The 15,254-nt window shown below is 40.1% G+C and overlaps 2 protein-coding genes across 3 annotated transcripts in view; one reads left to right on the plus strand and one right to left on the minus strand.

Moving 5' to 3' along the window:
- LOC141948603 (polycystin-1-like protein 2) overlaps positions 1-15,254 on the minus strand; it is a 40,839-nt gene that overhangs the window by 14,321 nt on the left and 11,264 nt on the right. The window contains 20 exon segments of the mRNA XM_074881281.1: positions 519-816; positions 818-1,087; positions 1,603-1,749; positions 2,083-2,261; positions 2,477-2,578; positions 2,776-3,006; positions 3,442-3,635; positions 4,039-4,264; positions 4,941-5,075; positions 6,238-6,364; positions 7,190-7,314; positions 8,369-8,551; positions 9,942-10,067; positions 10,923-11,117; positions 11,597-11,742; positions 11,969-12,169; positions 12,664-12,805; positions 13,067-13,187; positions 13,912-14,119; positions 14,730-14,847. Coding sequence (XP_074737382.1) covers positions 519-816; positions 818-1,087; positions 1,603-1,749; positions 2,083-2,261; positions 2,477-2,578; positions 2,776-3,006; positions 3,442-3,635; positions 4,039-4,264; positions 4,941-5,075; positions 6,238-6,364; positions 7,190-7,314; positions 8,369-8,551; positions 9,942-10,067; positions 10,923-11,117; positions 11,597-11,742; positions 11,969-12,169; positions 12,664-12,805; positions 13,067-13,187; positions 13,912-14,119; positions 14,730-14,847 — 3,474 coding nt within the window.
- BCO1 (beta-carotene oxygenase 1) overlaps positions 1-15,254 on the plus strand; it is a 68,598-nt gene that overhangs the window by 13,301 nt on the left and 40,043 nt on the right. Inside the window, exon 1 of one of the 2 annotated variants that reach the window (XM_074881283.1) lies at positions 5,405-5,522. The exons of the other annotated variant lie outside the window; for it this stretch is intronic. The gene's annotated coding sequence lies outside the window, so the exon portion shown is untranslated. Of the gene's footprint in view, positions 1-5,404; positions 5,523-15,254 lie in introns of those variants that run through there. 2 annotated transcript variants of the gene reach the window in all.

Below are 15,254 nucleotides of genomic sequence, written 5' to 3' on the forward strand. Positions count from 1 at the left end.
CAGTGATTCTGGCTGCAGTGACTTAAGCTGATGTGATCTGAAGGCACCACTGACTGGGAGCTGCACCAACTCCTAAAATCTCCAGAATGGATAAGGACAGCACATCCTATAGTGCTGGATGTGACAGGAAGATTTCAATGAGTTCAGCAAGACAGCTTTCAGAATTCAAAAATACAGCTTACCTGCCTGAGGACCTAAGCTGAGAAAGACTGGGTTTGTGATACCTTTTATCCTCACTGCCTTGCTTAATGCTTGTTTTGACCTCTGAACACAATGGGTTTGGTCACACATAATATTGTGCAAGGACTGGGATGTACATAGGCAGATCTTAATAAAGTCGGGCATTCAGGTAGATGGGTAAATGAATGCTTTACACCAGTGTGTAACTGGTTTTTTGCTTCAGACAAACTGAAGGGCATCTGAGAAGGAAGATACCTGCTGTTAAACTGGGGGTGTTGGGTAGCGTATGGCAGCAGAGGGTGGTGGGGACTCACTGGGGAGCAGCCACAGGGACTTGCCTTTATCACAGCTTCTGGAGTGAGTGAGATGGCCTGGGTGGCCTGTGGAGTGGGAGGTAGGCTTGGGGACACTCGACCATTCTTTCCCGGCTTCTTCTCTCTCCCCTGCGAGGCTGGCTGGGATCGTATGTTCCTGAAGATCTGCACAATGAGCAGGTTGATGGGGAACATGAGGAGGGAGCTCTCAAAGCCAATCATCACTTCCTGCCATGTGAACTCGATCTTACCTGTCAAGATCAAACAGAGGGGAGGAGGAAAAATAACCCCAAGAACCATCAGATCTCCCTCTTGTGAAAAAGTTCAACTCTCCTGCTTCTAGATTCTGCTGTCTCTCTATTTCCCTGCCCAAGCAGTGGTGAGGATTGTTACCCAAATCCATTTTCTGCTCAGCTGGATCCTTTGGCACTCCCCAGAACATGATGCTGGTCAGCATGGTGCAGAGAAGCAGTGAGAAGCAACATGACACGCGCTGGGCTCGTGTGAAGGAGCTTCGTGGGGAACGGCTGAAAACTGAGTACCAGATGTGCCCGTCCTGGAAACCCTTGGAGGTCTTCATGAAAAACAGATTGCTGGGAAGGAGGAGCAGGAAATGAAATGGATACTCAGAAAGGAGAGAGAAGAATAAAGCTATAGTTCAGGGTCCTGACCTGTTCATGCTTCTAGGCCCAACCAGAAGAAATAGTAACTATGAGAAATTACCATATATCATGGCTTGATTTGCATGGAATGGTCATAGCTACTTATGTCCTTTTCTTCTGGCCACACCGTGGAGGGAAAGCTAATCATGAGCAGTTTCTATATGAATTGTTAGGGAAATTACACATAGGAGAAGATGCTTGGGTTTCTCTAGGTCTTGTCAGGCTATCCTTCTTTAATGCCAATATTTCCAGTGTGGTATTACTGTTAGGGTAACAATTAGACTTAATTAACCATCCTTCCTCTTTTCATTGTTCAGAACCCTTTGAGGGCAATGGAAAGACCTCTCTTGTTTTCATTTTTGTCTAGGGGTTTGATCATTTTTACATACTTGCTTTTCTAGACTGATTGCTATCAAGAGTAAAAAAGTCCATAAAATATAAGGTACCTGAACTGCTTCATGTCCTGTTCTGTAGCTACTGGGAACACTTTATCTAGGACACATTCTCCAATATCAATGGCTAGCCAAGAGTTACAGAGGAAGTACCATTTCTGATCCCATGCCAGATCATGGACCAATACTCGATTCACATACCTGTTAGAAAAACATACAGAGCATGTTCACAGGTGACTGAGGTGTATGGAATTCAAGCCTCAACAGGACTATGGAGGACAAACTGTGGCCTTTGGCTTCCTAGGTTGTGTCTAAACTGTAAGGCACAGAACACATCCCATCCTGTACTGGACAGGTTATGGGAAGCACTCCTGGTCCTGCAGTTTGGATTATGATTTAATCTATTCATCTGTAAAAATGAGAAACTAACACTTCTTTCCTTTCTAGAACTGTAGAAAGGATAATTTTCAAGTTCTAGAAAAGGAAAAAATATTTGTGGATCTTTACTTTCCAGGTTCTCCAGATCCCACTTACCAGGATGGACTGTCCCCTGAATTATCATGCCACAATCTAATACTCTGCAGTTCCCCAAGAGGGAAGAAGGTGCAGAGTAGGAAAACATCCACTCCTCCACGTTCAAAGACAGGTGTATCGGGATCAGTTAGATGGTGTGGCTCACTCTCTCCTTCCAGTCCATAGAGGGTGAGAGTCACCTGGAGAATAAGATGGCAAAATGAAGACTTGCACATCTTGATCCTGTGTATGATTATTCCTCTGGCATACTCCTCCTGCTTTCATCAAATCTAAGGACTTTCTGGCTTAGATGTTGCATTTGAGCCATTCTGTTTAATAGCCTCAGGTGCTTCATTATTCATCCAGTTCTCTAAATGAGTGCATAAACTGTCTTACCACACAGTGCTGTTCATACCTTGGAGGTGGTGGCTGCCCCACGGCGGTGTCCTGTAAAAACTGTCACAAGATAACGATACTGAGCAAAGGGGTCATTGTCTTCCAGGACTGTGATTTTCACCTGCGGAGTGACACAACACAAGCAGTGTGTTAGCTGTGGATAGGTGTTTGTCATCTTGTGAACAATGCATATACTTACCAGTAAACAGAGAATTACGGGGAAGGGAGTAGGTTTGGTTGAAGACTTGCTATTAAAACAGGCTAGGCAAAGTGGGAATTGGCCCAGATACATTCAGTCTTTATTAGCTGAAGACTTACTTTGGCATCATCCTGGATGTCTTTCCTTCGAGCCCAAATAAGTACAAGCACATATATCAGAAAGATACATCCCACAGTTGTCACCACCACAGGGTTGTCCACAAATGTATCAAATAGCTGTGCAGTTTTACTGACATCTATGGCATTGGGTATGATGAAGAAGGAGCTCCCAAAGAAGGTCAGATGGTTGCAGAGGCACTGTGTGCTTCTAGAATTTGTTTTTGGTCCTACCTGAAAACCAGAAAAATTCCCTGATAAAACATTTGTCTTCAAAGTATTGGATAACTTACCAAGCAAATGAAAAGACAGTGCTGAGATTGGTAAATTAGTGTATAGCAGAACTGTTATACAGAAAAGAATTGTTCAAGTTCCAATAAGGAATAATAATTCTAATTTCTAGACAGAAACAGGCATTACAATATAATACAACCCTGTCAGAATGGTTCAATTTCTTGTTATATAGAAGCCCATACCAAGAAATTGAAATGGAAATGTCATTTGAAGCTTAGTCCAGTGTAACTAAACTTCTTCAGTTTATTAAAATATCTTAGAATGATCTTGCTTTATGGTGTGAGTTCAGTGCTATCATTTTACTACAAGATGGTGGTTATAAGGGCTGGCTTTGAAGTATATAATATAAACATTGCTTTGTTTTGCTCTACTTACATGACATCCATAGCTGTTCCAGTTCCCCTGGTGCTCATCCCAAAATACACAGCGGGATGCAAAGCAAGTGACAGTTATAGTTAGCCTGTCATAGACTGTGGAATCCATTCCCATATCTTGCAAAACCATGAAATAGTAGGTTCCCTCTCCAAAAACGAGTTCTTCTGGGCTAAGAACCCAGATGTTTGTCTCACCTTGAACATAAATATTTTAGTTTCAATGCATATATAGAAATGCTAATTCAGAAGTATGCAGCTCTATTGTGTAGAATCAAATAACAAAATGAAGAAACAGGTAGGAAATAATTCTTAGCAACTCATTGTTCAAAGCATCCCACTCTTTGCTCCTGTTAGTGAACACTGTGTACTAGAGATTGGAACCGTGAAGCGTGACAGACTGAAACTCCTTTGAGAGGTTTCTTTCCAGTTAGATGTCTGAACTCATGATCAAGGCTCATGCTGCAGATATATGCATGTGCTGTTAATGGATGAGCACTCCCCATACTGACTGCACTTAACTTGCTACAGGTGGTGAAAGTCTTTTGGTTACATAAGCCCAGAATACACAAGTTCATGGGTTACTAACAAGTTATCTTACCTCCAGTAGTTTTCTTATATGACAGATGATTTTTCATATCGTAGGTAGTTTCATTTGGGTGATAACCATACCCTAAGTAGAGTATTAGTGGAATGTCATGTTCAGATTCCAGGTGGATCACTATAGATGTGTTTTCTGAGGTAACATTGACTTGGAAAGTGCTAAAATTGCCCAGATTCAGCAGAATCTTATCTTCCTGAGTTGCTGAAAGCCTTGGTAATATTATCTGGTTTTAAACAGAAAGACATAGCTTTAAATACAGCAAAGCGTCTTGCTTCTGTATCTATAAGCACAATATAGCCACATCTTTTTTAATAACACAGAGAAAGCATGGCCAGCAAAAATATTGGCTTCAGAGTAATTTTCTTGATACTGTCAGCTAACCTCTGAAAAGTTCATTTGAAACCTACATAGATTCCTCACAAAGTCTATGACCCTTGGTGCATTTCTGAACTAAGAGCTGAGATTATGACTGAAGCACTGACTACATGAAGGGCATATATGAATGATTTAGATGTCATCTTATACATCGGCTAGGAAGCCCAAACAGTAATAATATGAACATACAGTTATAAGACAATGAAATTAGACATTGCATTGTGTTTTGGGATGACTGTCATCTGGAGTCTGTTTCCACAACCACTAGCACTCTCACAAGCATTTAAATGAAGAATAAGATACCTTCTTTTTAAGAAAAGACAGCAATATTTGTTATTTTATTTGTCACATCACACAAATCCCTCCATCACAAATGCAGACACCATGATTCCATTATATAATGTAATGAATGCTACCACCTTTTTCAGTTACATCACAGAAGATGATAACACAAATGACAGTTTGTTAACAGAGAAAGGAAAAAAGGGGAAAAGAGGGAGAGGGATAGAAACTAGCGGGTTTACCTCAATGTTCTCTTTGAGATTGCTGACTGGTATGACCAAGCCATCCAGACCAGTAAGACTTAGACCTCCCACTGTTCCACTGATGTCAAAACTGGTGTCACTGGAGAAAAAGGGATTCACTGCAAAGCTCACCATCTATTAGCAAGACAGTTAAGAATCAGACAATTGAGCTATTGTCAATATTTAATTATATTCACACTCAAAATTGCTGAATAGTGAAAGCTTGAGCTCAGACCCAAACAGTACTCACATTAAAAGAAGCCTGCATCCAGACTTAAATAAGAAGCTGCCTTATCTCTAAGGTAGGTCAAACACAGACCTTGAAAGTGATTTTGATTCTGAAATGCGATATGTGTACAACAATGTTTATTGCTTCCATTCATTGTAACTCTTTTGCCTTTTAGACACCGGATATCAAAATGCACTTGCATAAGCCTCTTTCAAAGTAACTCCACCAAAGCTAGGCTGTGGCACCCCTCTTGGAATTAGGAACAGAAGTCTATTTCTACTATGATAGCAATGCCCAGAAGAGTATGTTAGTCAGTCCAATGAGAGGATTCAGGAGCCTCCCCTAACACTCAGGTAAGACAATGGATGTGTTTCCACTGGTTTCAGTGGGCTCTGGACATTTTTTAGCAGAGCTGGAAAAGACACAATGAAAAAAAAATATTTTTTGCAGGTATTCTAGGGGTTTCCTGGGAGTGTCAAATGAACCAGAGAGGCCTTTAGAAAATTTATTTTAAAAATATTACAATAATATGCAATCTATTGTTCTGAGGGAAAAACCACCATATCTCAATTCAGATGAGGGATGTGTTATCATCAGGACATTCACAGGCCTTTTGTCTCCTGCAGGATCTGAGTACCTCAAACTCATGTATTTCTAGTTGGGATGAAACAGGACTGCTGCAGGTTAGTTTTAATGGTGATATGGACTCTGAGCTGTTGCACCCTCCTCAGAGCATAAGATGTAAACAAACAGCAAATAGATTTATAGGTATTGATTTATTCCATTGTCTTCTCTAGTCATGCAAGTATGAATCAGGAGCGTATCTGAGGGGCTGATGGGATGGGGAATTTAACCTTTCAGTCCTCCTTAGCTTGCTGAGAACCTCATGCAATTAAGATAAATGAAAAGCTTCTTTGACAAAAAATATTTCAAATTATTTTCTTGGCATGACAGGATGGATGATTTGTGTGCTTGTGTACTCATTGTAAAAGAAGAAAAGATTCTAAAGCCACTAGATCAAGAATGTAGGTGGTATCAGATTGAGTCAGATAAAAGCTGTTTACTTGCCCTTATATCCACTGTTTCATCATCAACTCCTGAAACACTGAGAGAGGAAGCAGGTGGGAGAGTAAAGCTGGCAGAGCTGGAATTGGAGATGTTAATGGATGTGCCATCCATGTTTTCTGTTTGTAATCTGTCCAGTTAGGGTTGGACACAAGCAAAACAGAACAAAAGAAATTAAAAACAAACAAACAAACAAACAAACAGAAAAAACCCCATCAATAGCCTGGACTTAATATCTAGAGAAAAAGCTTTCTTACTTCCTGAGAATAACTTAGTTGAAAAACTATTTCTAACTCTGCCAGTAAATACTTTGTACATTAATCTGTCCCTGATGTGGTACTCCACACAATGCTACCATAGAACCATCCAAAAAAAGGTGTGGAATTGGCGTATCTGGATAGGAAGTTGGACCCAGCTAGGTGTACTTATGTGAAAGACGTACCTGGTTTCTGTGTGAACATGCTCTTGATTTGAATGTGTAGTTAAATGTGGATGAAAACCTGGCTCTTGGGGAACAATTTAGGGATGATCATAAGGAATGGAGAATGCTCGTCAGGCTCCTCATGATTATGTTTGCTTCTGCCAAGCTGGTTACAATTCTATATAACATGTCATTATTGGCAACTTGGAAAAGGGAAAAACCCCTTAACTGGCATGACATGAGTTTTCCACATAATTTCAAAGGTAAGTGACTACTGCCTCACCCAGGAAATAGTAGTAAATTCTCTGTTGGTCACAGAAGACACAGCATGAGAATTTCTAAGGTGGGGTTTTTGAAACTAATTGGAGGCCAAGCTGTTCTTACTATCAGTAATGACAGCCTCATTGCACTGTTGAAGTTGTTATTATGCTACAGTATTTAGTTGGGTGGTTCCATTTAAGGACAATGTCATGAATATTTGGGGCAAATTTGATTACCTATCAGGAGTAAGGTGGGTGACGCTGTTACTGTTACCTGTGTATATACATTGTGGCAGAAGGAGTGGTAAGGACTGTTGGTTCATCATCTGGTTCTTTCCCGAAGAGAAGGGCACTTTGTAGGTTTTCAACTGTGCTCAGGAGCTGGTGTGACACTGAACTCTGGAAAAGTATTAGAGGAGGAGACTTGCAATGCAGAATCATCAAGTTACACATTATTTGCCTTTACTTCCTTTTAGGAAAAAATAGTAATTTTCACTGTGTTACAAAGCTGGCAAACTTGGTGATGTGCTTCTTGATCTCAGAGAAACTTATTCTAATCAGCAATTCAATTTCAGTAATTCTCATTAAAACATTGCAGACAGCAAACTAATATTTCCCAGCTTTTACATTTGTATTCTATTATTTATAACTTCTACACACTGAAATTTGAAGCACTACAAACATGACATCAGTTTAATGCAATATATTCATGCACTTCTGTACATTAATGCCCTTCAGCTGCACACTTTAGTGTTTAGTTACTTGCAAAAGCAAGACCTAATTACATATTAATTGTGTGTTATTAGTGTGTTATCCTGGGGGAGTTCGAACAGTTCATAACCTTTTCTCTCAGGTTAGATTTCTTTCATGCCCTACTCCCTTGCAGTGATGAAAGGTAAAATATGCTCAGCCCAGGAAGCATACAAAGGCAACTGTGACAATTCACATAGAGATAGGAAAGGATGGGACAAAATAAACATGTTGCACAATTCTGAACAGAAAATCAGAGTGGGCTTTCTGAAAAAGTGTAAGCAGCAACCAGAGCTGATTCCAGCTTTGAAGTAGTGAAGCCAGTTATGAATACTGAATACCTGTGTCTTCCTTGAATTATGGGGCAAAAGGAGGGGGTAGAATCAAATCTGAAAAAAATCTGTGTGCTTGTCATCCATTAGAGGCTGTACCCTGATGCTGTGTTCTCCACTGCTCTGTCCTGTTCAGCTTTAAATGTAACAAATCTTAAGAGGCTTCTATCATCTTCATTAGCAGATGGTTCAGTCTAACAGGTCTAACTGGGGAGAAGTTTCCTTTGATATTCAAGTGCATCATGGTGTCACAATGAACCCTACCCAATGCCAATTTTAAAATATGAGAGGCAGCAGAACTCTTAAAAACCTTCCAAAGCAAGCAGATGTTCACACACAGTCCACTACAAACTGGACTGAACCAAAATTACCTGTTCTGCCTCTGGCACTGAAGTGTTCACAGCTCTGATTTCTACAGAAGCTTTAAGAACATTGCTCACTGCATTAAATAGATAGTTGGCTGCATCCTTTAGCTTCTGATCATCTCTGCTGTCCTCTGTGTTTACAGTGAGCAAGGAAGCACTGACATCTTTTAAAGTGTTGCTAGCTTCCACCTGCGTGGGAAACAAGGGGAAAAGTTTATATGTGTTGGTACTACAAATGACAGAATTGACACTTGTGTCATGACTGAATATTGCAACAGAAGTAATCTCATGGGACTATTTGTGGCTAGTGCTGTTTTTACTATAATTATTTGTGCTGGGGTAATACCTCAAATGTGAATAAAGACGATATACTAGATGGTATACTAACATGTAATACAGACCTGAAAAATGCAGCCTGCTTCTACAGATTTAATCCATAAAAAAGATGAATAACATCTGAAGAAGCTTGTCTGTCAAACACTGGGCAAGGATACAGTTTAGAAGTGCAGTAATACAGTAAATTAGTTTATACTTTTGGTGGTGTGTCCAAAATATACTATCATATTGTCAAGTGCAGGTGCATTTCAGTCTTAGTTTCCACAAACCCTATTGGATTAACAGCAAGTAATACCTCTGGCCTTGTGCTGAGCTAAGTGCCAAAGGAGAATGAGTTTTACAATTTTTATTTTGTGCCTGAATGCAGCCAGTGATTGCTTTGTGATTGTGAAAGCACTGACCAGCTTTTAGCCCAGGGTGGTGAGAGAGCCAAGCAAATTCACTGCAAGCTTGGACATATCCATTCTCACAGCCTGCAAACACTTAGCAGCCTTACTGTAGGGTGAGTGCTGAGTCTGAGTGATGTTCTTGTCTTGCCAAAGTTAACCACATACTGCTGAAATGCTCCCAAGCCATTGTCTGGCTGCAACTGTATAATACATCAGAAATCCGGACAGCTCTTTTTATTGCCAGCATATTTGGGAAACTTCCCCAGTGACAGTTTGTTCTGTTCTCCCATGTGCTCACTCCTTATGCATAAATAGCATCATCTACTAATAATGTCATGTTGCCAGATAAGATTCAAGAAATACTTTTGTGAGTCCATTCTGAACATTTGTGCCCAATTCCTCTGGGTGCTGTCATGTTCCTGCCTCACTGACAGCTTGCCTGCATGCATTTTGTGACAGTGCATGGATCAGGGATGAATGGATCTGGGCAATTCTAGAAAAAACCTCCTGGGCTCTTTTTCTTCAGGATTCTAAGGGTACTTTACAAGATAAAATCTACATCCTAACATGCCTCTGACTAAAAGTTAAGGTTTCCATCTTGAAGATGAGTCATAAAATGTAACTGGCCAGATGGTCTCGACTGTAGTGGTTGCTGAGACAATGCCTGAGAGTCCAAATTCACTTACTCTAAACAGCAAAATATATTCCCTTCTAGTCAAAATACACATGCTGGTATAGTTGAAAAAATGGGTAAAGAACAGATACCTGTAAGGCACTGAATCTCTCCTAAGGTTGGTGGGGTTCAATAGTCTATACTATTAGTTTGAGGAGATCTAAGATGAATTGCTTCTTACCTGTGCTGAGACAGACAGCTCTTCACTCCTGTAAGTGATTTCTTTCAATACTTCTGACATCTGAAGAGCAGTCTGCACTGATGTTACATTAACAGCAGAGAGAGTTGTCAGCATCAGCCCTCGGAGCTTGGGATGAAAAGGGATAATTAGGCAAAGGAATAAGATGCTAATTAGGACTGTGCAAGTAGTGCTGTATGTTGACAGCCAGGCTTGCTGTAAATTATGCGGTAGAGTAAGACTCCACAACAAGGATCATTTGAACTGATATTAGGTCTACTGACAAGATGCCACTTGCCTTAGCAACTGTATAATCACGAATTTTATGTTACCACCCAGCAGAGAATTTATGCACTTAACATCCACTAATAGCAAGGAGAGTTACTTGTGAGAATTTGTACTAATGCATGTGACTTACTGTATAAATGCCACTTCTGGAGAAATCAGAGCCATCTATGATTGATGTTACTCAAAGAATGAATCATAATTGAAGGATACATTGCATTTCTCTAGATCTTTTAATCTGAGGTGCTCAAAGCACTGTACAAATACAAGCTTATAACTGAAACATAAGCTGGTAGCTGAAATGAACAAACTAAAATTACCTGCCATCTAGTACTTTTGGGGAAAATTAGATAGGATATTTCTCCCACAGGAGAGGCCATTTTATTAATATTTAAATTGTTTGTAGAAAATCAGGTTGATTTTAAGTTTAAAAACATCATCCAAATTAGTTTAAATTAACACAATAACAATTGAGAATTAATTCTTTTACTGATGGATGATAAAACAAATTATTTATGTGGGCAAATAGTGAAAAATAGCTGAAACCTGTGCCAAACTCTGAGACAGGTGCTAGAAACTTGAAACCTCCATTGATATCAGGTGGTGATATACAAGCTTTTTATTACTTAAGAGCTGTCAAAGAATATGAAGAGTCCATTATATTGCATTGTTCTGCAGGAAAACAAGTGTCTGGCTGACCTCTTTCCGTGTGTTCATCTGTAAAGATACATTAAAGCATTCCTCTTGGGTCTCCTGATTAAGGACAGATGTCACTGACTTATACAGCTGAAGAAGACTCATGCTATTGTTCCCTTCTTTTAGAATGGTGTTTGCCTTCTCAGATACAATAGCTTGCAGGGTCAGGTTCCCTTCCATCATATCTGCATGTCCAACCTGATGAAGAAATCAGATATGCTCTTAACATTGCCAACACTCTTATAATTATCTTTGAACAGCTTCCATGACAATCTTATTAACAGCCTAGCTAGAATGGGACAGAAAACTCTGTGTTCCCTGGTTTTAACATTTTATTTTTAGTGGCCTGTTAAGGATCTCCTTATTGGGGCACTGGGGCAGAAGCAGGAGTTTTCTGGGGCCTACACAGAGTAACTCCAGACTCCCTAAATACAGCTTATGCTGCCTAAGGTCCAAATAGATCATCTTTTAAATTTCTATCCTAGTAAAAGGACAATAGAAGATTCTTTTGACTACCTTGAGTCCACAGAAAATAGTTCTCTGTTAGATAGGAAAATGGTGATTATGGCACATCCAGAAAGAAGTAATACCTATAAAATAGGAAGAAGCTCCAAAAGTGAATTGTGAGTTAGGTATCAACTTAAGAGACCTTAAAGGAAAGTAATTCTACTGTGTACCTTCACTGAAGCACTACTTTGAACTGTATCACCAAAGTTGTTGCTAACAGTAATTGTCATATGTAAAATGAAATTATTTTCCTCTTCTCCAAGTGGAAGATAAACTGGGAAGAGCTCAGGATCTGGGCCACAGTGCAGGAGAGAATCTGAAACAGGAAAGAGAGGGTCACCTACCAGACACCACACAGACACCTCCTGTTCAGGGGACAGAACAGGGGACCCTGGGCTTGTTCTGTGCAGGCCTGGCTGACTCCTTATTAGTCTCTGCAGGGAGCAGAAGCAGGTGGTGCCTTTGCTCTTGTTAGCAACAGTACCAGTGCTTGCTAGAACCAGGGAGGAGCAGTTAGCCAAACAGTTCACCTCAGGACTTACTTGATTTCAGATAGAAGCAGTATGTGAGCTGTCTGTTATGACTGGGTTGGCATGAATCCCCCAAGCAAGGAGTGCTGCAGGAGACTGTGAATGTGGTGAGCACTGATCCCTGCTTGGGAGACACGGCACAACTGGGGATCTCGGGCGGAGGCACGGTGCTGACAAGGTACGTTTCCTCCCCGTAGCCACGCTGAGTCATTGCTGGGAGTGGAGGGAGCAGAACGTCAGCAATAATTCGTGCCCCGGCAGCACTGATCTTCAGACATACATCTTGCCTATTTAGCAATGATACTGTTTGTTCAGACACCAGAAACATCAGAAAATCAGAAATGAAATCCCACTACTGAATAAGCCATAAGAGGAAAAGAACTATTAAAAACATGGTAGTGTTTGCATTATAAAGCAAAACTGTATTATTTGATGATGAAATTGTAAAGACTTCATTTCCAGATGAGTCTTTACAAAGTTATTAACAGCTTGGAGTAAGATAACTGATTTTGTCCTGCTTTGCAACAGCCCAGAATAACCTTATTCTTAATTATTTTAAAGAACCCACATATAAAGTAACAGCTCTCAACTTGTGGACTAATCTAACTTCATCTTTGTCAGTGAGGCTATGTGTGTGTAACGTCAGTGTGATGTCATGATGGCAGAGACTATCTCAAAGGAGTTTGAAAAACCCTGCTTGCCCCTACCTGTTACTTTAATCTGAAAAGCTTCTCCCTGTGTCTGCAAGAAGGAGCTGTTCATTTTCAGCATGGATGTGTTACTTTGAAGCAAATTCAAAGAGTTCTGCCGGAAACCAGTGAGGCCACAGGCTAGAGGGAGGAGCATAGACTGGAAAATCAGACAGGAAAGAAAACATGACAGTAGAGGCTCTTTACTGTGATTTCTGTTGTGATGTATCAGGAGCAGGGTGGCAGTTTGGTGCCCTTCATTATAACCCCTCCCAAACCAGGCACCCCCTTGTCTTGGTCTTCATTATGATTTCCAAAGCATCCATTTGACAAAGTATCATTCTGAGACCACGTGGCTTTCCCTCAGGATGGATGTTTATTTTTGTGTGTGCAGTATTTCTGACAAATCTGATGCTCTCACCTTGGTTTGGAATGTGTTATCTAAATACCAGTTATAATATATGGCCTGGGAGTCCTTCTGTCCAGAGACACTCAAAATAACCTCATCACTAGCATTCACTGGCTTGCAGTTTGCCTCACACCTGTAAGGAAGTAAGATGGTAGTTACAGGTAGTAACGGTAAGAGATGTCATAGTCCCTGATGTTTATTGTTTTACTCTCATTTGATGAAAACCCGCAAAAGCCCTGCAATATGAGTCAGGTGACACGTGACTCACAAATAGCAAAATACTTAATCTTACAGCAAGAGATTTAGGAACCTGATCTCCATTTTCAACATGACCGAGGCCCAGAACCCTCAAACTATGTTGCAAAACTGATTCAGGCTCTCAGATGAAAGGTCCTCTATCTAAGCTCCTGAAATTATTGTATTAACAGATCATTGAAATGCCACTGCTCTTTAATGAGGCACTAGACTGTTGAAGAACAGACTTTTTAAGGCAGTAATGTGTATCTGGGTGTCTAGTAGAAATTCCAGATATATTTTATGGCATTTACTCCGATTGTTTCAATGAGGTTTGCATATGGAAATCTCCAACATTGAAAGGATATAGTGGGGTCAAAAACCCTAAACGGTTTTGGGAAGAATATTATTCAGTTTCTTAAAGGATTATGTTCAGAAATGTGGACTGGAAAATGTAGCAAGACCCATTTTGTCTGTTAATTCCTATAATGGTAAGGTATAAATAGATTCACAACAATAAGTATGTTATCACTTTATTATCATTATTATTGGTAACTGTGGCCTTGCACTATGTTTGTGTAGTAATAATATTAACCAGTGAATACTAGGGTTTAAAAACAGACCTGATTTCCAGTTGCAGTTCTTGTTTTGCAGTCACATAGAGACATTGCTCATCCTGCTTCTCTTCATTGCCATGGTTTCGGACTGTAACCCTGACAGTCACTGCTGACTTTGGAGGAGGAAGGCAGGAAGGTGGGATTTGCACCTCAGTTTGGTTGGTTAGAATTATCTGTTGCTGCACACATTTGTTCCACTCAGGCCAACAAGCTCCTGCACAAACATTTCCTTTATAATTAAAATAGTCACAACATCCCATGTCTCTTATGAAGGACTTTGCTACCTTAGGTTTCAAAGAGCTTTATAGAGCAAACAAGTTTCCTGAACCCAATTTAAAGAGTGGGTAATCAGAGCTCAGAGTACACCAACTTCTTCAAAGTAATGTATGAGATCAGGGATAAATGTGGAGACAGAACACAGATGTCCTGAATCTCAACTCAGTTTTCAGCCATAAATGTTTTTGCATTATGTTTGATGCTAATTATTGCTCATTTATTGAGACACATGTACCTTGCAAATGCCTAAGTATGTAAATCACTTGGGATTAGTTCTTGGCTATGAGGGTTAGGGCTTAGGATGGGCAGATCTTGAGAAATGAAACCTAGGAGAAAAGACAAAACTGAGTACTATGCCATATTATACACCATAATTAGTTTGGTGTTAAAACCAGGGTAAGGTAGAAGGACATTCTTCATGTACAGGGAGTGGCAAACTTTAAAGCCAGAGAGTAAACCACCAGATTTTCACCACTTGATCTGACATGACAGTGAGTTTGTTACTCATCAAATAGAATTTGGTAGAAAAGTTCAGGAAATGCACATACCACAGGACCAGAGAAAACTGGAATTATTGTTGTTGTCTGGCCAGCCAAGCGTAACAGTTGTGAAAGGATCCACATGGCGACTCGGTTTAATATATATTTTGTTTTTTCTTTTGTGATCCTAAATAATAAGTAAATGTATCAGTTAGGACAGGGGCATGTATAAACACATAGGTATCTTGCTTCTTTATAATGAAAAAGGTCTGAAAGTTTAGAACCCGAGTCGCTGTACACAGATCTGTAGTTTAAATGATCTTTCCCTGATCAGTGGTAGTATGGAAGTAGAAGCTATGGGAATAGAAGCAGATGGCACAGAGAAATTGTGTGGCAAAATACTCCCAAAAGCTTAGGAGTCCAGTTCTCATTTTCAAAACTAATGCAGGCACTTAGGAAACTAATTCCCGTTCGTTTCCCACTTCTAGACCAAGATTTTTTTACCCTTGGACAATCATTTGTCTTCTAGTACACCTTCTAGTACATTCCTTTTTTATCTGACTTAGATACATTACAGCTATAGATAAAAAGAGG

The sequence above is a fragment of the Strix uralensis genome, chromosome 12 (assembly GCF_047716275.1).
Source record: "Strix uralensis isolate ZFMK-TIS-50842 chromosome 12, bStrUra1, whole genome shotgun sequence".
Lineage (NCBI taxonomy): Eukaryota > Metazoa > Chordata > Aves > Strigiformes > Strigidae > Strix > Strix uralensis.